This window comes from Malaya genurostris, chromosome 1 (assembly GCF_030247185.1).
Source record: "Malaya genurostris strain Urasoe2022 chromosome 1, Malgen_1.1, whole genome shotgun sequence".
NCBI lineage: Eukaryota > Metazoa > Arthropoda > Insecta > Diptera > Culicidae > Malaya > Malaya genurostris.
In genome coordinates, this window is record NC_080570.1 from 52,410,133 (window position 1) to 52,432,951 (window position 22,819).

At 37.4% G+C, this 22,819-nt stretch overlaps 1 protein-coding gene across 3 annotated transcripts in view; it reads left to right on the forward strand.

Moving 5' to 3' along the window:
• LOC131439487 (spastin) overlaps nucleotides 1–16,569 on the forward strand; it is a 40,949-nt gene extending 24,380 nt beyond the window's left edge. For 2 of the 3 annotated variants that reach the window (XM_058610567.1, XM_058610576.1), the window contains 5 exons: nucleotides 6,807–6,977; nucleotides 8,128–8,400; nucleotides 13,855–14,063; nucleotides 14,138–15,020; nucleotides 15,080–16,569. In XM_058610567.1, coding sequence (XP_058466550.1) covers nucleotides 6,807–6,977; nucleotides 8,128–8,400; nucleotides 13,855–14,063; nucleotides 14,138–15,020; nucleotides 15,080–15,243 — 1,700 coding nt within the window. In that variant the 3' untranslated portion in view covers nucleotides 15,244–16,569. The remainder of the gene's footprint in view (nucleotides 1–6,806; nucleotides 6,978–8,127; nucleotides 8,401–13,854; nucleotides 14,064–14,137; nucleotides 15,021–15,079) is intronic. The other variant, XM_058610586.1, reaches the window with a different exon arrangement.
• The last annotated feature ends 6,250 nt before the right edge of the window (nucleotides 16,570–22,819 follow it).

Here is a 22,819-nt window from a genome sequence, read left to right on the forward strand (position 1 = left end):
GATATGCTTTTTATAGTCCTCTGTTTGAGGAATATACGTGATACCTTTTCATCTCGGTAATGGTTTTAGTAGAAAATGAAGAAAAAAATATAATCTATTGTAAAATTTTTATATCGAATAAATCGAAACGCATGAGTAGGTCTAGACAATATTGAACTGACTAATTAATTTGCATTAGCAGTTGAAAAGAAGCATTGAAGGTAGTTGAAGTCAGTTGTAACTCATTTGTAAAATATGAGGTTAAGAAAAGCACCACTTTCGGATATGTTCGTGCACGGAAAAACCAGCGATCGCAAAACAACTAAAACGTTAGCTGTTTTTCTGAATTCAATTGGTATTTGGTACAACTAAACGATTGTTGTTTTAGCTAAACTGTCATTTTTGATTTATCGTGCTGGCAGTAAAGCAAAGACACGCATCAAAAACGAGTAATGAAACGCTAAATACATGAAACGTTTCAATGAGGTGTCACTTATGCAACTGAGCAATGACACAATCCCATCAAAGTTACCTGTTTACATGAAAGCAAAAAATGTCTCAGTTGTTTTAACCAGTTATTCAGTTATTACAGAGTGGCAAGTGACCGGGAAAATCGGGAAAACCGGGAAAAAGTCGGGAATTTGGTTTTACCGGGAAAAACCGGGAAAAAGTCGGGAATTTTAGTGCAAATCCGGGAAAAAATTTACTAGTTCTAATCATAGTAACGATTTTCAACATCATGATTTTCCTGATACAATAAATGAAAAGATGAAGGCCATTTTGTATTTGAACTAGAAGTTCAGTACAAGTTTTGAAACTTCTTATTGTTCCTCACAGATTCAATGGTGCACAATCCATTGAAAAAGGAGCCAACACCTCAGCAATTTTAAATCAATAAGAGCTTTCTTAGTTGTCATCAATAACAGCATAATCAATGCTTATAATGAAAAATAAGGATAATTTGGATGCTTCTGCTCGATTTCTATTAAATCTCGACAAATATTAAAAAAGATTCCAAGTGCAAATGACAGTTTCTCTTTGTTTATTTTTTCTTTGAATTATAATGTTCAATAGCAGATCGAAAGTTGATAGTTTCAGTCGTTATTCTATACAAAGTGTAAGATAGAAGGATTGCCTATAGGACCGTAGTAATCGAAAAAAGAGTAAAGAAAGAGGAACTGTCCTTTGCACTTAGGACCTTTTCTAGTGTTTGCACAACTGGCCAAATAAGCTCTGTGAGAACTTGTATGCACACATTCAGGAGAGGCTTCAGTGGCTTATGCTTATGGTAGTTGAAAACTAATTGCTGTCTCAGTTGCAACGTCGAAACGGTTCTGATATCATACCATATAAGCAGTGCACAACCCGTAAATTTTGTCACGAGACGCCACTGGTTGTTAGAAGTAATCGGGTTTGAGGGAGGAGTGTTGTTGCTTTAGTTCATTCATTTTAAATTTTTAACCTTATACTATACCAGGCTAAAAAAGTATTGACATATAGAAGAGATGGACAGTCCGTGTACGGTCCAAAAGAACTAGTTTTCCTCGAAGATTGAGTGTACTGGAGTTCTTTATTGAAGAACGATAGCTCTCTATTCTTCTCAAGTGAATAGTCTTTACATACGTTTGCTTGTTTGAAGAATCTGGTAGAAGTTCGCGAACTTTGAAAATGTTTGTTAGAGAAATAAACGGTTTTGCCCATTTCTAGAATACACTCCTAACTTGCCTAAGTTTTAAGAAGGACTGATTTTCCAGATAGCTTTAACAGACTGACTCAGTGGTAGTCTTGGAAAAGATTGAATAGCTCGAAAAATAATTATTTTATTTTAATTATAAGACTTTAAATTTAATTTTTCATCATTAGGCTTTCAAATAACTGATGATATTTATAGAAAACTACAAAACACCACCAATAATCGTCGAATATGATGTGAAGGCTGCGCTTAAGAGAATTATTGGAAAAAGGAAGAAGTTTAAATAAATTGTGTTGATTTTTCAAGAAAATTGCAATAATTTTGATGCTTCACTCCTTCGTGAAATGCAAGACTGATCACTTTCATCATCGTTGGCCAGATATGTTTCTTGTTTTAATTCTATTGTTACATCGAAGTTACTGGCGAAGTAAAATACAAAATGAAGATGGAATAGATTGGGCTGGATGGTACTGTTAGTTCAGAAGATAAACATTTGGACAAACTGTGGATGAGAGTTTTATTCGTAGTTCCAAGGAGATACCCGAACAATACTCATTTCTCAACTCTCGATGTTTTTTTGGACATGTAAAAAACCGGGAATTTTTAGTCTTGCGCACCGGGAAAACCGGGAAAAATCCGGGAAATTGAAATCGCTAATTCACTTGCCACCCTGGTTATTTGAGCTTAAGATGCCTATTGCAATAAATAGTTTTCTTACTGTTAGTCTCTTCGGGGAGCAGCTAATTGTTCACCGCTTGAACAAGGAAATTTTTCCCAAGTAGCTGCTTATAGCTTTATCACTAAACTCACAGATAGTATAGAAATGCAACAAAAAGTTTAAATTCCCATGAGGGAATTCACCAGCAAAATGTTCACAGGGCATTAGGCATTTCTCCTCCACTTACAGAATGGCTTGCTGCACGGAGAACCCTTCGATCATAAAATTGCGATATCGCAGTTTTTGATTTTTGCGATAGTTGATTTAACTAATTTCTTTTTTATTCAACCAATATGGTTTTTGATTTGCATATATTCAAGTAGTTGAAAAATATGTTGTCTTGAAAGCTGTCAAATGCCGGAGACAGTTGAAAGCAAAACAATAATCGCAATTCCAAATCAACAACTTTTTTAGTTGAAATCTGTTCGCGTCGCTTCAAAATGTCAATGAAAACAACATCGATGGTTAAAGTGTTTGGTGAAATTGTGTTCATTCGATTTGAGAAATTTATGATAACAAGTGTTCATCTAACAGCGGTGTTGTGATGAAGTTAACCTTGTTTAAGATGAAAAAGATTTGGTGACAAATTAGAAAATGTTAATGAATGATCATCTCGTAATCTTTCAGGTATGCGCAAAAATTTTATGCTTCAAATTCGATCATTGATTTACTTCCAGCAGACTGTTTTACTTCCAGCATTTTTGACATGAATTTAATTTATAAAAGTAACAGGATCGAAGGGTTTCAAACACACAGAACACGCTGCGATTGAATGGCGCGTTTGAATTGCCGTCTCTAAATTCCAATTCCCAGCGGTTGATGCTCCCAAGCTCATATAAATTGACTAAAATTATCAGTGCATAACTTTAGTTCAGCCGTTTGAAGGCATCATCTTTCAATACTCATTTTAGGTAAATTTAATAATTTCCCTTATTTACTCGCCCCTCCGGGCACGTTTTCTGATTAAAAACGTTTTTCTACATCAATCATATCCGATCGATTCAGAAGTATTTTTTTAGAATTTAGATCTTTACTGATCTCGACTCGACATGATCATGATCATACAAAAATCAAAATCACTTAGAGATCAAATCAGTTCTGATTTCGTGATGATAATTTATTCCTTGGTTAAGATCACTTGAAATCAGCAGTGATCGGTAGTTTTCCCAGCCGTAATGATATTACATGTAAATATAAAATACTGTTTATATTTTAACAACGATATTTATTTCATGAATCTCAACATACCGAACTTATTTCAAATAGATCATGACGTGTATCAGTATATTTTGATTATTTTCGCAAATCAATAACATTGTTCGAATTGATTCAACTATTTGCAATGTCTAAAACAAATAAAACCGATTTTTTTTCAACTAACAGAATTTTGTTTCAATAACAACACCAGTTATTTCAACTAAAATATTTGTTGGAATTGAAAGGTATGTGTCCTCACTAATTGACAGCATTTTTTTTTCAAACAGTTAAATTAGTTGTTTCAACCATCGTTTCTGCTAATTTAAAAACAAAAATGACAGTTTAGTTAAACAACAATCGATTAGTTGTACCATATTTTAACCAATCGAATTCAGAAAATCAGCTAATATTCTGGTTGAAATGGGATCGCGGGATCTTGTTCTACAATTAGCTCTTATATTCTTCTGCATGCTTTCACTTACATGAAATGGCCACTACGTAACTGACATAAATGACATTCAAATGCCATTGGAAATTTTCAACATGAAATTTTTCTGATGAAATGAAGAGGATTTTTGTTTTGCGTTTTGCTGTCTTTGTTCTCAGTCAAGTGATAGCATTCGAATTCATCGATATCGGTTATGACAAAATCAACAGATCAGTTCGCTTTCTCATCTCATCCAAGTCAGTCGATAAAACAAATCCGCTTACGTTCGGGACGGAAGAAACCAAGTACAGTATTGTGTAGTGAACACTAGAACGATCTCGAAATGAGTGAACCAAACGAATAAAAGCTACCGCAAGGTACGAAAGAATACAATTATTGTTGACTTCAGGCAGTGTAAAATTCGACCTTCGATACGAGAACTTGAAGGTTTGCTTAAGGAGCAAATGCATCTTGACATTAAACGTGTGCATTTACTTCAATGCAATGAGACAAATAATGTTGTTTACATCCAGTTTTATAAAAAAGTTGGATGCAATTCAATTCGCAAAAGACAATAACAATGTGCATTATGTGGAGCACGAAAACATTAAGTACAACATTCCAGTATATATGGAAGATAGTGCTATAGAAGTGCGTGATGATCTTCCCTCAAGCGTCATCGATCCTTATATTCGCTTAATTTCGCGCTTGAAGAAGCCTATACCTTCTTATGTAACTTTCGGTCAGGATACGAGAATCCCGTGCAAATCACTTGTTACCTAAGACAATCAGATGACCACATGCCAATATTGTCAAAAAGCTGTTCACTACGGAAAGCCATGTGATAAACTGAACAAGGAGACAACTACACCAAAGGACAACAGTGCTTCCTTCACACCAACCCCAAGCAACCCCAGTACACCTGTGACAGCCACCAACAACAATGAAGCATCCCCTTCAACGAAATCATCAGTATCCACTATAGAACAAAGTACACCAACTGCAACCAATGTACAACAAGGCGTAATAGCAACGAACTCAAGATTGCGAACAATACCACCGATGAGGCAATGGAAGCTTCTCTCCCCCTAGAAAAAGGGTGACAACGAAATCCAATACAAAAAAAAATCTTTTATTTAAAAAATCGGCTCAATCGGCCACGTAAAGCTTGTACACATATAGGCCGGAATAAAACTATCTTTTAAATGAAAAAAACAATAGATATGTTAGTCAAATCAACAACATTTTAGTTGAAACAACCAGGACGTGAAACAACAATTGCGATATTGAAATTTTGTGATCTTCGAATTCTCCGTGTGAATTTTACGTCATTGTTGTCGTTAATTACAGAGTAGTTATCCGAACCTTGGATTAAATATTTATCAGTATCCAACGAAAATCAAACTTGAAAAGTGCTGATACTGTTTAGTGGCTTGGTAGTTGACCGTTGTGTTGCCCCATTACATACTACGCGTAGACCTGCACCATCCGCCTTTGGCTGTTTCGTTGTCCGCTGATTGTGAAATCGTTTCATGTAATATCGAGTCTATTGACGAATCAAAGTCATTGAATTACGGAAAAATTGATTCCGCTGCATTTCAAGCATGCTGGCGGGATGTTAATTGGTCTATTTTGCATGAAATCCGGTTTCAAGATGCTCGGCTGCATCACAAAACTCATGGACTTCCCGAATGAACCTTTCAACAATATCCGATAGTGAAGTTCCGGAAAGTCTTGATTCACAGTTCTCATTCGTGGAAACTGGGGCAAAAACTTAATACGCTATTGCGGGACAAATGAAAACATGACTTAGATATAGACAAAATAGTTGATTCATTATAGTGATATATTGAAATCATCCAAAAGCCCTATTTAACATATAAAGTACGTCAAATCATATCAAACCAGGCTGGGCAGCCGGCTACCGAGAAAAAAATTTTAATTTATTTACTTTAAATCTGTAATGTAGCCTCTTTACTTTATATCTGTACGTAACCTCTCCTATCGGTTATCAAGATTAAGGTGATCAAACTTTCATAGGTGATCAAACAGCAAATATTTTCCTACTATTTCTTCTGTATACCGATCAAAGATGTTATAAACACAACACGATTTGTTATCTCTGTTATAAACATTGTAATATAACCGGACTTTCGCAATAGTTGATTCCTATCATTCAATATAAAATCCTGAAAGACAAGCAAAAACACGGAAGAAAAAAATAACAAATAAAACTACTATACTTTATGTTTCGTCTTCGACTCGTCAATACATAACAGTTTATGTTGAACTGTTTTAAAACCTGGCAGTTTCTGCTGCTTACAGATCACTTTTTTTATTTGCACAGAAGTGCAACGTGCCGAACGTAAACGAGTTTCGACTTAAACTGGCCGATTCAGGTGATGGTCATTTAGGGGTTATGCTATTTTGTGCATAGGGCACATAACCGACCTCTATACTTTATGTTTCGTTTTCTCAGAAGCTAGATGGAAGCAGATGAAGATATAATTAGGTAAGATAGAGCGACCAGATGTAAAACGTTGAACAAATCTGATAATTGAATGAAAAAAAATCTGCAATTGTCGCCTTTTACGACATGGAAACGGGAACCCAGGGGATTTATTCCTGATTAAGTTTTTTTTCTTGCCGGATTCCACATATTTGTATGAGTAAATGAGAAAAATACAAATTTATATAACAATTTCAGAATATAATACTCTCAAACTATTACATATCAACAACTGTTGCTCTACAATAACCAAAATAACTGTTAATTTTCTTTTATTTTTCAGGTCAAAAAGAACTCGCAATCGAGCTGTACCGGAAAGGAATCCTTGAGTTGGAACGTGGAATCGCTGTGGAATGCTGGGGTGGCCGAGGGGAAGTTTGGGAGCGAGCTCAACGGTTGCACGACAAAATGCAGACGAATCTGTCCATGGCTCGGGACCGACTTCATTTCCTAGGTTCGTATGCAGCTATCGGAATAGAGTGTATTAGTATGGCATGAACGATTTCTAAGTTTCACTAGAGCTTTCGAAACATTGTACGGAGAAAAATAGGATTATTTTATCTTATCATTCATGCGGTTTAGCGCTAACTAGTAGCTTGTTGAATGATACCTGGTTCATGCAATGTTGACTCCGTTGAACGGTTGCTACAATACGGTTGACTGCTTCCAACACCTGTGGGGAACTTCAATTCAAAAGAGGACAATAAGTGATTATGTGCAGTTTACACACCGTTTATGTTTTTCATTTTAATCTATGCTATGGTTGTATGTCTCGAAATGTGTTGAATGTGTCGTGTAATTCGAAGATTTTGCTTTTTTGTTGCATTCGAAGAATCGAGTTTCCAGAGAACTAATAGAGCATGTCGATGTTAATATAATTAGATGTCGTTCACATGAAATTACCTTTCAATACAAATCGATTCAAGTGCTATATTTCGACTATAACTTGACAAAAACATATCATATTTATCATATCGTGCGTTTTGCTATACAATTAAGACATTTTTTCTAATTTTTTTTTCTAAAATTCTGTTTCAAATTTAATCGTTAGTGCAACTGAGCAGTTCAACTTGAACCTTTCTTACGTTCTCTTGATGGTTATTTCGCGATAGCTATCCAAAGCAACTATTTTTGCTTCGTATTTCGTATAACGTGGAAACAACTAAATATAAGGATGGCTTCGCATCATTGAGAAGGAAAATCGGGAGTCTACCATGTCTACCCTGCGTAATCTCAGATGAAATGAGAAACTCCTTGGAAAACAGTTTTTGTCTTGATTGTTGGTAGATGATTTCATGAAATTTGACAGAAAGCAATGATGAATGTAGAACCTTGAAGACACAATATTTTTTATTTTTGTTTCGTCTTCGACTCTTCTGAGGCATAACTGGTCGAATTGAACCTTCATAGCAACTTAACAGTTCAACTTGAAACGCCAAGCAAACCTGGAAGCAATATTTATGAAAAGTTCACAACATTATGTTAGGAGTTTAGTACCACATCGATAGTCATATTATCTCTGTATATGTTACGTTGTTAGATTTATGTTACATTTTTTGTTTGTTTTCCCTTTTTTTCCCTCCTATTACATCCCCTGCCCATAGAATGCATGCTAGAGGCACACAAGTTAGAAATTTCCGATGCGCACAAACTGCAGCGATCGAACACATTCACCCTGAGCACCGGTCAACCGGACAGTTCCAGAGCTACCGAAACACACAAGCGAGCACAGTTTAAAATTCCCACGACAACCGGTAGTAAACCTTACAGACAGCCAGCGGGGAAATCAAATCAGCAGCAAGAAAACCGCATGTTTACATTCCATGACAGTTCCAACACAACCGACACTAGAAGTGCTACTGCTGCAGTTTCGGGAGGTAAGCAGTTGTGTATTACGTTTTTTTTGTTTGCACTAGCACAGTACCAAGCGATGTTGAAGTAGTCTCATGGAAACAAATAATAAACGAAGGTGACGATGGTTTTTTCATATTTGACTTGTTCAGTGTTTGATTGTGGATATGTTTGCTTGCAAAACATGAACTATTTTGTTTTACGCCAATTTTTATGCAATTTTTTTGTTTTAAAATGATGCTAGAACGTTGCTCTTTTATTAAATAATGATGCATTATTCAGTTGAATTCAGCATTCCGGGAACGAAATAGTCAGAGCTAAGTCGGCCGTCCATAGTGTACGCGTACAGTTTGTACTGTTTTAAGGGGTTGCTTTCTCATATGTGGTTACTCCACATCACAGAGAACCTTAGTAGTAGATAGCCCCGTGGATTTGGAAACTGACTAGAAAACATCGTCGCAAATTTCCTTTCGTTGCTTTATTCAACTTTTATTTATCTGTCAAACTGTTTCTCATTCGGTATTTATAAAATGTTATTGGATACACATTGTTCTGTGTTGAGAGGACATTGGTCTCTCAGCCCAAATCGAAAGTTGGTGATTAATAATAACGGTTCATTTAAAAGAGAGGTAAAAGTAAAACAAGCCGTGCACTCACCTTTTCCAGCAGATCGTCGTTCTTGCGATTCACCAATCCGGGTTGCTTTTCGGTTGCATCGATGATCTCCGCTTCAGCAAATGCGGAACGTAAGCAGTCCATCAACGGTGTTTCGTCGTCACATTGCCAAAGTTGTTCCGAGATCGCCGCGCAGCAGGCCGGAGGACCTCTTGGGGATCCCCAATCCACCTTTCCTTCTTGTTCCTTTCTGCGAGGGTTCAATCCCACTGTCTGGCGATGTGGTTTTGCTCCAGCCTGACCGTCTGCTCTCTCCTTCAACTACCGTCGTCTCCCCCAATGAAGGAAGGACTCCTCTTGGTGATTCGCGAAGTTCCGCCCGAAGTATCGCATAGGTTAAGGGCGATGGACCACCCCACTTGTGATTCTTCCGTCGTGCAGTCGTGCTTCCACGAAATCGATTCGCCTCCCGAAATGTCAATCTCGAGCACTCCGTTCCGTTTCGCCAGCGTGTGACACACCAACACGGACTTCTCCGGGAGAAGGTTGTTGACAGAACAGCGGCCTCTCTCCGGTCCAAGCGGTTTCAATGACTCCGGGGCCCAAGAAGGGTCCCACGCGGTCTCTCCTTATATTTTCTCACCGATGGGTCTCTGCCTGAACGACACGTCCACCACGCGCGTGTTCACCCAAAAACTGATATATGCGTTCTCTACCTCCGTCCAACCGGCGTACTCAAAATAATAATTAGTACCGTTTCGCTCTTCAAGCGAGTTTTTTACTGATGTACCTGTTTTAATGCAGTGTTTCGTGCACGCTTAACACAAACCCCTCATGCACCTTAAGTTACTAACTTAACTGTAACTATGTTTATCAATCTTTAAACACACCCTGTTGCACGTTTGCTAGTATCATTTGACGTTCGGATGTGAAGAAAGTCATTTCGTCCATCGTTCGTCTCATTTCACCGATATTGTGTGGATTCTTCGCATTCGAAGAACACACCGTTAACAATATTAAACTTTAAAAAAATATAACTAACCGGTTCTTCTAAGGACTAAAAAATCGATCCCAAAAAACTAAACACGATGGTTCATTATTTTGAAATGAGAGAATCGGTAGAATTCAAAACAAGCCGGGTTATTCAATTTCTGTCAAAATTTCGAACGCTTTTAACTCAGTCATTTGTTGATGGATCTGTCAATCGATTCGGAAACATTTAACTTAAACATATATTGCAACGTCATTTTAGAATTTCAAAAGTATGCATTTGAAAAATCGGTTTGAATCGACCTATGTTTTCGCGTGCCATCCTCTTGATTCCTCTAACACGGTCAACGGTTTTGATCGTTGCTTCTCACCTCGCATTTCATTCTTCTGCTTCGATCGGTATAGAATGGTTTAGCATCATGCATAAAGAAAATAATCGCATCGCTCTACACAGTATGAACTGTATAGGTTCTGTTTTGTAATCTATATGCTCTGTCTTTTCTACGATATTTATCACAGTGATTTTAAGGTAAATAATTGCTCATTAGTTTCATCAGATCTAATATTAGTACCTAGCAGAAGTATAGTTTATAAGCAAATGTAGCAAATGTTATTGAGTTTACTAAATGGCTCTACGAAATCAACCATCAAAAACTTATTTACATGACCGCGTAATACCGCGAATTCTGTGTACCAAAACACAATTCAAACTGAAACACAATTCAATTTTTCTTTTCTACAGTTCAAAAAGCAAATTCCTTAGATTGTGTTCCAGTACTTCAATCTTCTAAGGCAACTGAACATCGAAAATTGTCGTCAATCGCAATACATGCATCCCAACCCGTAGAATGATACCAATCAGAAATAATTCTAACAGTAGATTAACGGAAGCACTTGTATAACATTCTTGAACTACTAGTTCTAGCTGAATGCATTCCTTAAGGAGTTACACCACTGTAGAAAAACCTGTTTTAATCCCCCTAGTGGTGTAATGATGCCTTTCTCATATCAATCATACTATCATATATAATATTGTGGTATTCTTCAAAATAATTTTCTTCGATTCTTAAAAGAATAACCGAAATCGGTTCGTTTGACCGTCTACTGATAAAAACTATCAATTGGAAAAGATTTGAGGTCGATTTAAATTTTTTTTTAAGGTTTTTCCCCATTTTCAGTGATGGTATACAATTTTTAACCCACTTTACCGTATATTTCCGGAGTCGGATCCGCATGAAATTCAGGAATTAAGCATGGGACCACAGGACCTATCATTTGAACCTAAGTTTGTAAAAATCGGTCGCGCCATCTATGAGAAAAGTTAGAACACATATTTTCTTTTTTTTTTGCACATTTTTCCCCATAATTCCCGAACCGGAAGTCGGATCCAAATAATATTCAGGAATTTTTTTATGGTACCTCAAGACCTTTCATTTGAATCTAAGTTTGTGAAAATCGGTTCAGCCATCTCCGAGAAAAGTTAGTGCAAAAAAACGTTACATACACACATACGCACATACCCACACAGATATTTTGCGTACTCGACGAACTGAGTCGAATGGAATATGACACTCGGCCGTCCGGGCCTCGGTTCAAAAGTCGGTTTTCACAGTGATTGCATAACCTTTCTATATGAGAAAGGCAAAAAAGAGGACTTTTTCGGGGAATTATTTTGGGATCCAGAAAATGGAGTAATCCGAATTTTGTATAAAGCACGCCAAGCCGCCATTTTGTTTTTCATTGTTTTTTTTTTCATTTTTCATTTTCTGTACTGTATATATATATATATATATATATATATATATATATATATATATATATATATATATATATATATATATATATATATATATATATATATATATATATATATATATATATATATATATATATATATATATATATATATATATATATATATATATATCATTCGCGAGTGTTTTTGTTTTATTCTTTCATCTCACGTTACTGACAACAGAGCGGGCATGAGAAAAGAGATACTGGTGAGATCGTTCCTTGGAGATATTTTATATTTTTCTTACTTATTATATTTTTCATGAGTATCGAAAATCAGATTTTGTTGAGATCACATTGTTTACCAAAACATATCCGGATCTCTTACCCTCCCTACTAACAAATCACCTATCCCTTAATACTCGTGGAGATACAGTGGTACCCGCGGTCTCTAGAAACAACGTGTATCGGACTACCATTCCTTCCTTTCCCTCAGTAGCACAGCCTTTGGTCGTAGCCAGCATCGTTATTGATCATTTAATAAAAAGTTAGGAGTAAGTGGGTATGTACAGAGAAAATGATTAGCTTCATTTCCTTTGTACATTTCCACTCAATCGGTCAATCACGAAGTGCAACTACGGGCGATCTACTTCAACTCAGCTCAGTTCAGCTTTTGGGAAATGATCAGATCATGCATTTATAACAATGCGTTCTGTATTTCTGATATTTTGATTCAATAAAAACGAAATTGTATGTCATTTCAAAATAAAATTTTCAGAATATCTTTGTGCGAACGAAATTTTATCGCAATGTTATGTACAATAAAGATTATGTAATTAGTTTTTAGTACCTATATGCATTATTAAAAATTAATAGAGAACTTAGTAACAATTACATGAAAATAATGAAATTCTGGTAAAACTTAAGATGAAAGTAATTTTACAGTATAATTTAAATGAACTGTAAATTTCACAAAATTTTTCTATAGAATATACGAAAAAAAGTCACGTTTGGATTATGTGATAGAAACGTGGACTAGTAGTTCATGAGTTTATTCTGTGCAACAAGAAAAGTTATATGGGTAAAATCACATACGCTTCCACGTATCATTGAAGTGAGGATTTTTCTGATTGTATGAATCCACTTAGAAACAAGCGTTTAAAATTATGGTAATTCTGAGCCTACTTTGTTAGTACAGTACCACCTGCAACCCTATCGTTCAAAGGGATGTCGATATGTCAACTGACATTCCGTAAGTAATCGAATTATAACCCAAATAATCGAATGGAATTTAATCGATTAGATTATTTTCAAGCGGATGATACTGTTTTAGCGTTTTTCAACAATGGCTGATTTCCTGAGATTTTAACTAGAACCTTAACGAAAACTTTTAATTCTGATTTTTGCTCGAAAAAAAAGGTCGTGTCGTTGATTTGAATCTAAGTTTGGTTTCAGTGATTGCATAGACTTTCTATATAGGCAATGCAAAACAATGGGATTTATAACCGATCTGTGTAGTAAACCATTATGTTTAAGTTATGTTAAACCAATTCTTACATTATTCAACTGGTGCTTGGTATCTTAGGAGGAGCTAAGTTTCATCCATCGTCGACTATAAGGAAAATGCACTTGAAAATGTTAAATATCGAAAAAAAATCCAACATTGCTCAGGATTGTAAAACTAATCCAGCTCCGGGCTCAACCCTAGTTAAATTCATACATTGGACATGAGTTGAAACTGGTTTGGGTTCAAACGAAAACGCCTTTTGTTTACCTATTAAAGGGCAGGTGCTCTATTGGTGGTTGATTTTCTACCGAATAATTTTAGGCTTTCCGGGCGAGCGATGTGTCTATGATAGCATCCCTAGGTATTGCACATTTTAACACTTATCTTTTTGCATATCCAAAGCAAAACTATTGATTATGCGTACACGTACACTTGCCTTGCATGAACCAATCCCGAAACATCTCTTTTAAACAGCAATGGAATAGCCACATTCAAAAGTCCTATAACGTATCTATTTCATTTCAAACTATGGTAAATTTGAATCCTCATTATAGACAAAATGATTGCATTTTCTAGTCTTCGTTAAACGCCACACGCCTCTACGAGCTAATGGTTGTCTTCTTTTTATTTGCAGCTTCCGGTCGAAAATTGACGGTGGGCTACAAACGACCTGGCAATCTTGGCGTAATGAACAAATCGCAAACGCTGCCCCGTAGCATGGGAGGAACGAGAACGACTCCGACCGGCAATGGAGGCAGCACCGTGGGTACTACCGCAGGTGGTATGCCGAAAATTGTACCGAAACCAGCAGCCACTCCACCAGCCATACGGCGCCAGTTTTCGGTAAGTTGAACAGCATAACTTCCTTTCCATGCAGGGGGTTGTCAACAGTTAAGTAATTAAATTTCTCTTCGCAGATCCCGGGCAGTTCACCGATACGAAAAACAAGCAACGGTTACGGTCATAGCGGTGGCAAAAATACCCCTCCGCGTTCCAGAACTCCTCTGGGGACACCTTCGGGCAATCAATCTGCCCAACAGCAGCAACAGCAGATTAATGTGAAAGGGGTCGAACCGAAGTTGGTTCAAATCATCATGGATGAGATAGTCGAAGGTGGTGCCAAGGTGCAATGGCAGGATATTGCTGGTCAGGAAGTGGCAAAACAGGCCCTTCAGGAGATGGTTATATTACCTTCCGTCCGCCCGGAGCTCTTCACCGGACTGCGAACACCTGCCAAGGGTTTGCTGCTTTTCGGTCCTCCAGGAAATGGGAAAACTCTGTTGGCAAGAGCAGTGGCGACCGAGTGTTCGGCAACGTTTTTCAGCATATCAGCTTCTACGCTAACCAGTAAATACGTAGGTGACGGCGAAAAGCTAGTGCGAGCATTATTTGCAGTTGCCAGAGAGATGCAACCGTCTATCATTTTCATCGATGAAGTAGATTCACTCTTATCCGAGCGTAGTACTGGGGAACATGAAGCCACTCGCCGATTGAAAACCGAATTTCTTGTTCAATTTGATGGTTTACCCGCGAATTCCGAAACAGATAAAATTATTGTGATGGCAGCAACCAACCGACCACAGGAATTGGATGAAGCCGCTCTTCGTCGCTTTCCGAAGCGGGTCTACGTCATGCTGCCCGATTTGGACACTCGTGTGGTACTGCTGGAGAAACTACTCGAAAAACAGGGAAGTCCTTTGGGAAGTGCAGACTTGAAGCGACTGGCAGTACTAACTGATGGTTACTCCGGTTCCGATTTGACAGCGTTAGCGAAGGATGCCGCGTTGGAACCCATCAGAGGTTGGTTTTACCATCTTCGATTGCAACTGAAAATCACTGATACAACTCTTTATTTTCAGAGCTTAATGTAGAGGAAGTGAAAAATATGGACCCAACAAAACTACGCTGCATACGAGAGAGTGATTTTCACAATTCACTGAAACGAATTCGCCGCTCGGTGGCTCCCAACAGTCTGGCGGCGTACGAGAAGTGGTTGATGGATTTTGGCGATGTAACGTTATAAGCGAACTGGCAGGATCAGTGCAGTGCCATCTAGGACCTCTTCTGTGTTTATCTTTTTAGGTTTAAACACTACTTAAAATTAGCAGTTGTATGTTGTAGGGAGAATAGCGACAAGCAGAAGTGTCTCTTGTTTTGCCACTGAAAATTGAAATAGAATATATTGTTAGTCACTGTAGATACTGTTCAAATTTAGTTGGTTAGTTTGTGATTATTAAATTCGTTTGTCAATTAGTTCAACAGAATTGCAAGGGAGCTAGATAGCTAACTGTCGGTGACAAGCTTAGTCGATTTATTTTCATTCCTTAATTTTGTTGAATCACCGGAGGCAATCACTAATTACTAGGACGTCTAGTTATGTTTCAATTTCATTAAGTTTGTGTTCTAACAACAACTTACCATATAGCTAATAAAATTTCATCTTAAAACGTCGCATGCAAATACGTTCAAAAACAAAACTCACATTTATACTGTAAATATTATGCCTAAAAGAAATACACGTACTCGAGGAACGAACATTGCTTAGCTAATCAAACAGCAAATCCTATAATAATAATAATCCTGTCATCAACTAACGTATTTTAAAAGCAACAGGTTTTTTTCTGCGATTTAGTTTACGTATAATAGAAATACTCTTCTTAGTGGCATTTTAAGTAAATTTTAAAAGATCGTCTGAAATTCAGCTTAATGCCAATAAAAACAAAACAGACCGCATTTTAACCAATTAAATAAATTATACAACGTATACCGTTAATCCGTTACAATTTATCTTAGTCATTTCTGAGTTCCTGTATTGTAGTGCTACAGTAATGCGACATCGATAGGTTACTTTTAATATTGCACTCGAATTCGTCATCCTAGCAGGTAATATGTTGGTGAGCGTACCCTAACCCTGCGGTGGTCCTTGTTTGAAAGATAGAAAAAATAAATTAGCGACTGTCACAATCAGTTAGATGTGGAGAAGTCGATCGATCGACTCTGTAGGTTACTGGTGTCGTCGTTTACTAGAAGAGCAACCTGCTCGAAGTAACAAAAAACCAATGCCGCTCATCACACTGTTATTACGCGATTTAATACTACATGAGTTATTTGGATGAAGATTTTCTCGAAATATTTCCCAGTGCACTTCTTGAGTGTGATTGATTAGTGGCCGTGGTGCGTCGTCTTTAGTTTGGGTACAAGCGCATGCGAATTTTATTCTTTTGAAATTGCCACATATAGAGAGGAAGACAAAGTTAGGTATTCAAATCGAACCCAAAACTCAGTTCAGCTCTGAGGTGTTTGAAAATAATTTATACGTAATGAGTATTAATAAAAACTGAATTCAAGTAACAACTTGCAAAACGTGATTTTCAAACGAATGAAAGAAATCCTTCATATGTAAGCTAGGTTGGGACATCGGGTTAAAGGGTTTTATTTTTTTAGTAAGAACCACGCGAATATTTTGAAGGTTACAATTACCTGCCCCATTCGGCGTAGGTTGTGATTACTAATTGCTAACAGCTCACTTATAACATCAAATGCAAATGACTTTTTTTTTTCTTCGGGAAACACCAACATCAAACACGATTCAGACGATTAATCAACTTTGGTCGACGTCAAGATTGATTAAAAAATTTTTTTTTAGTCGGATACGAGGGCCACTACTTATATATCGGGTATAGCGAATAAGAACAAACATTTTTAAGTGAAAATGGCTATTTCAGACGCGACGATAACACGTCAGGTCGGGCAGACAGATGGCGTCACTAATGAAAAATTCTCTCTAGCGTTCAATGGAGACATCCTTCAGATATTCACCCCGATATTCATTTGAATCGATTTATTTCGATCCAGTGCGAAATTTTTCATTCTCTATTTCGAACTAGTTGGAATTTTACATATAAAAGCATCACTCAATCGAATTACAGAATTCAAATTTTCACAATGGGAGTGGTTATCTGTCAAAATTTCATGACATTTATTTCATTAGTGTAATAGTTACTGTGCTTTCAATGACACTACTTTTGAACAATTAAAAACAATGGGGTAAAATAAATTTCGTGTGTTGATAAAACACTTTTTACGAGAAAAAATACTGTGCAAGCATCTTTGCTTAAAAGCCAATCGCCCTTATTCTGAATACCGTCGTATCGATTTTACGACTGTATTTCATTTGTATTCCCAATAACGCTAGCAAAATCAAAGGTAGCTAGAATTCGATCGAACCATATTCAATCGAAAAAACAATACGTCGTTATTCAGAATAAGGGTGAATACCATTGCTACCGTATCTACCATATTCACCAGGTATAGCCCCCAGCGACTATTTTCTATTATCAGGTAAAAAAAATGTTGGAGAGAGATTCGCAGCATTATGAGGTTTTCGCAGAGACTGTATCTTTTTCTGGAGACTAGGGAGAAATCGTGGTGTAGAAATATTAGAACGCAATTGACTTACCTTACCTTACCTAACAGCTATAGGCCTGGGGTGTCCTTTGCTGTATCAAGCATACGTCTCCATATAACTCGGTCCATGGCTGCTCGTCGCCAGCCACTCAAGGTACGGATGCTTCTGAGTTCACCCTCCACTTGATCAATCCACCGTGCTCGCTGCGCTCCTCTTCTTCTCTTACCAGTCGGATTAGATTCAAGAACCATTTTCACTGGGCTATCGTCCGACATCCTTATGACATGCCCAGCCCATCGTAGACGTCCGATTTTAGCACTCCGCCATAAATGGTCCTCAGTACCTTTCTTTCGAAAACACTGAGGGCGCGTTGGTCCTCTGCCAACATAGTCCAGGTCTCGTGGCCATAGAGATCAACCGGTCTAATGAGCGTTTTGTAGATGGTCAATTTCGTGCGGTGGCGTACTTTTCTTGATCGGAGGGTTTTTCTGAGTACGCACGATTCCCTGCCAAAATACGTCTATGAGTTTCTCTTCTGGTGTCATTATCGGCGGTCACCAGTGAGCCCAAATACACGAACTCGTCAACCACCTCGATATCGTCACCGTCTATCAATATTCGTGGTGGGAGGCGTAGTGTTTCTTCTCTAGAGCCACTTCTTCTCATGTATTCTATTTTTGACTATGGCCAGTCCGATACGTCTAGCTTCAGCTTTCAGTCCGATGTAGGTTTCCGTCATCTTCTCAATGTTACGTGTCACAATATCAATATCGTTAGCGAAGCCAAAAAGTTGTACGGACTTTCGGAAGATCGTGCCACTCGTGTCGATCCTCGCTCTTCGAATCACACCTTCCAGGGCAATATTGAAAAGATACAAGAAAGTCCATCACCTTGACGTAGCCCTCTCCGAGGTTCGAAGGGACTCGAGAGCGTCCCAGATACTCGGACGTAGCACATCACTCTATCCATCGTTGTTTTGACCAATCGCGTCAGTTTATCCGGGAAACCGTATTAGTGCATTATCTGCCATAGCTGTTCTCGATCGATTGTGTCGTATGCCGCTTTGAAGTCAATGAATAGGTGATGCGTGGGTACGTTGTATTCACGACACTTCTGGAGTACTTGTCTTATCGCGAATATGCGATCCGTTGTGGCGCGGGCTCCAGTAAATCCCGCTTGGTACGGCCCTACGAATTCCTTAGCTAGCCTCTCTTCCATGTTTGAGCAGCTCGCCTGGCAACTGGTCATTGCCCGAGGCTTTGTTGTTCCTCAGCTTGCCGATCTCCTCCCTTATCTCCGACAGATCAGGGGCTGGGAATCTGTCGTTGGCTGAGCGTGCACCCAGATTGATTCATGTACCGTCCTCTGTATCTTGCGCTTCGCCAATTGAAGAAATTGTATTGTTCTTCAAAGAAAATACATGCTTCAGATACCATCTGTCTAAATTTCATAACGTTTTTTCATCAGTGTGTTAGTTATTGTACTTTTAGCAGACCCTGTCAGCTTGAAGCGAAATCAATCTTCAGTTCAGCAACGCCATCGCACGGCATCACATTCAACATATCATGTCAATAGTATGGATGCGCAGTGCTGCTATTTTGGCGCGCATGAATTTGACATTTCTCTTCCCTACTTCTATGTATGAGATTCGATGCGGACTCGCCTGAGGGCGCCATGTTCACAAAAAAGGATGTTGCCAATGATTTGTTCGTAAAATGTAAGAGCTGGATATCTTGTTAATATGATGTCTTTGCTTTCAGTGACACTATTGTAAAACATTTATGTCGTTTTCGCTTGATGCCAAACCCTAACCTTGTTTCCACCCTTACTGCTGTCGAACCGTTTGGTTGATGCTAGTTTCGAACCTTTCAGTTTCAACGTTGCTAAACTGAAAATCGATTCAATTTCGAACCTGGTTTTTTTTTATCAGGTTAACTCAAATCCTCGTTGCTGTGCGAAACCAACATAGTTTCGTGAAAATTGTTTGTTTAATAAAACTACCCTGGGTCAGATATGGCAAGAATGAAAACCCTGTTTTTGATTTAAAAAAATACTGTGCATGCAAAAAAATGGCTTGATAGGCTGGAAAGAGATTCGCGTGGGTCATCGCTAAGACTTCAGTGTTTTCTTGAGGCTAAGGATGTTGGAATTGGTTTGCTCTTCAAAGGAATCATATTGATGAACAAAACCGAAATTTGGAAAACAAAGTGTAGTTCTCTTTTTCAGACCAAGGACTATTAGACCGAATTGTTAAACCTCGTTCTTTTTGTTCTATTAAGTGAGTGATTTCAACTATAGTTTTCCTTATTTTTATTGATTTTTTAAGATTTTTAAAATAACTATAATTGATTTTCTTGTTTTTGTTTTGTTTATATCACACAGTTCTCTTCTTCATTTTCAACCCCCACAGTTTTGTCATCTCTAGCGAACACTCACTTGATTTGACCTTTACTTGTTTATTTTCTGTTCTCTTTTGTCAGTGTGTTCGCTACATCCACTTTTCTTTCATCAACATGTGTTTCCTTCCTTTTTTTCTGCAACTTTTCACTACCGATAATATTACAGTAGCGTCGTAGGATGTTCTCAGTTTATCATTTCAGGGTTTGTCTTTTGTCATTCACTCTTTCCTCCTAGTTTGAAAAATGTTCGGTTTCTTTTTAAAATAAAAGAATTTTATACTAGCATCTAGCAATTTTCGCACTTTCGATTCAATTTGCTGGCGCCCTTAATTCTTTTAATTCGCATTTCTTTTCTTATTATATATTTAATTTTATCATTAAATTGTAATTATCAATAACTATTTTAATTAATTCTTACCATTACGATTAATATTTTCTCAATCCTTCGTCTAACTTTTCGCTTTTTTTTCTTGCATCTTTTCTCAGTGTATAAATCATTTTTCTGTCATAAAATGGTATATGACCGGAGTTTTTGTTTCGCTTACCAACCGTTTTGCATTTCCAAACTATGCAATATATCCGGTCGATGTAAATCAACGAAACTTAACCAATAGATTTGTCCCATCTCGCCTGCGGAGACGGGTAACAAAACAGCGTTCACCACCCCTCTTTCTTCAACTCGCTAGTGGTGTAGCTTAATTTTCTCAGTTTTGTTTTTTATATATTAGCTTAAATAGTGGTTTCGATTGCTTAGTCATTTAATCGGAACCAGGTTTTGTTTACAATTAAAAATCCTACATGTTTTACTTATTACTTTTAAGTTACTCACATTCTCACTCACGGGAAAGAAAAATCTGTCCAGTATTTTTATTTTTCTGTAATAAATGTTTTAAACGTCGGTGATCAGTTGAACGCTTAAACAACACTCATGCATCCTCAATCACACCAGTACAAGAAACGATCAAATCGAACTAATTGCTATTACCAGAGTTGGCTGATTTTTCACTTTACATTTGACTTTGTTTTAACGCTTAAATCTGTGTGCGAAACTTCCGCGCAACTGCGGTGATTACAGTTCATGTTCCTTTCGGTTCGACTCGATAACCACCTGATACTGAAGTCACAAAATTTGTCTACTCAGTTTTCTTCTCTGTGTGCTACAAATAAAAAATAACAGAACCAACTTGTTGCGTTTACAGAATCACACGAATATCCATTGTTTTTATTTTAGTCTACCTTTTAGTTGCAGTTTCAATATCAGGGCGGAAAATGCGTCTCAGCGAACGTTTTTTTTTTTTGCTTGCCAATTAGTGCAACAGGATATAAACAAAACGAAATGAAGGTATCATAAATAACCAATTGTAACAAAACGAAAACATTTGTGCAATAACACTTCAATTTGCATCTGACTATTTGACTTTGGAGGGAAGGTCCCAGTTCATAAATAGAAGCGGAAATACTTATTTTGTACAAAACAAAAACAACCTACGAAACAGAGATGCAATAATTCAAAATAAAAAAAAAACCGCAGCTAAGCAACAACCTTTGATGACCCCAACTTCCAGTCACATCACTTGGCAGCGGAAGAAAATTGGGATAGTCCAGTACTTAGTTGTCCAATGTTTCGTGAGACTTCCTATGTAGGTGGGATTTGCTAGCGACTTATTGCCAGCTTAGATGACGGTTAAATAATTTCAAAGAAAAAAAAACGATATGAGAACCACTATGGTAACAATTTTCAACAGTAATTCTTGAGTGAAATGGGCAAAAGGCAAGAATAGGAAACCCGAAATGAAGACCAAAATCAAATAATCGGCATCGTACAAACAACTGAATTTTCTAATTGCAAAAGATACCAATAATCTCGGAATACTTTTTTTTTATAGCTTAGTTTACGACGGAAGGAGTAGTAATGGGAATGATGGAATGGAATATACGCAGCACTAAAAATTGTTCAGCCTCCATGAAGTGGAACTGGAAACCGACACGGCGGTCCAGTTATTGTTTGTTTTCTAAATACGACCAACATGCACCCATCGTCTGTTATTGCGATAGTTCAAATTGTACTTTTCTATGGTTATCACGCCAACCAGTCACAGCAAAAAAAAAAGAAATTTATAGAGGACGGAACCCCAACCTGGTGAAAACAAAACCGGAGAAACACTTCCAGGACAAAAATATTTTGCATGCGAACAATTATTCGTTGATTCGATTACTGCAGTAGTGCTTGGTAGTAGTATTCTTTTTTTTTGTTTTTTTTTCAACTCAAATGTTTGCAAGAAGAGATCGAAAATATATGTTATACACATCATTCTGTTTTCTATTTGACGATTTTTCGGTAAAGTTTGATACAGGTAATAATGATTTACCCTTTTGTTTGTTGGTTTTCTTATATATTACCCTACAAATAACTTCATTCCATGTTCTCCAGCAAATGATAAAATGAACGAACAGTCAACAAAATAAGCACACCAACACGAAGTTCATATTTTGTCGTCACACTATAGTAGTTCATTTATTAATGTTGTGAAGAATCCTCGTTGAAGGAAACCTTTGCTTTAAAATAGACAAGATAATCGGGGCCTCGCGTAGTCCATGCTATTCAAAACTAACCCAGAGGAGGAGTTCCACTTCCCGGTTGATGGGAGCGGACTAACAAAAAGCTCAAATAATTTTTAAAAAAAGAACAGTTACTCTAAACTCACCGCAAACAGGCTAGGCGTAACATAACAAACAAATTACTGAACCGAGGTACAGTATACTCTAGCGTCCACTTTTTCAACCGCGAGCGT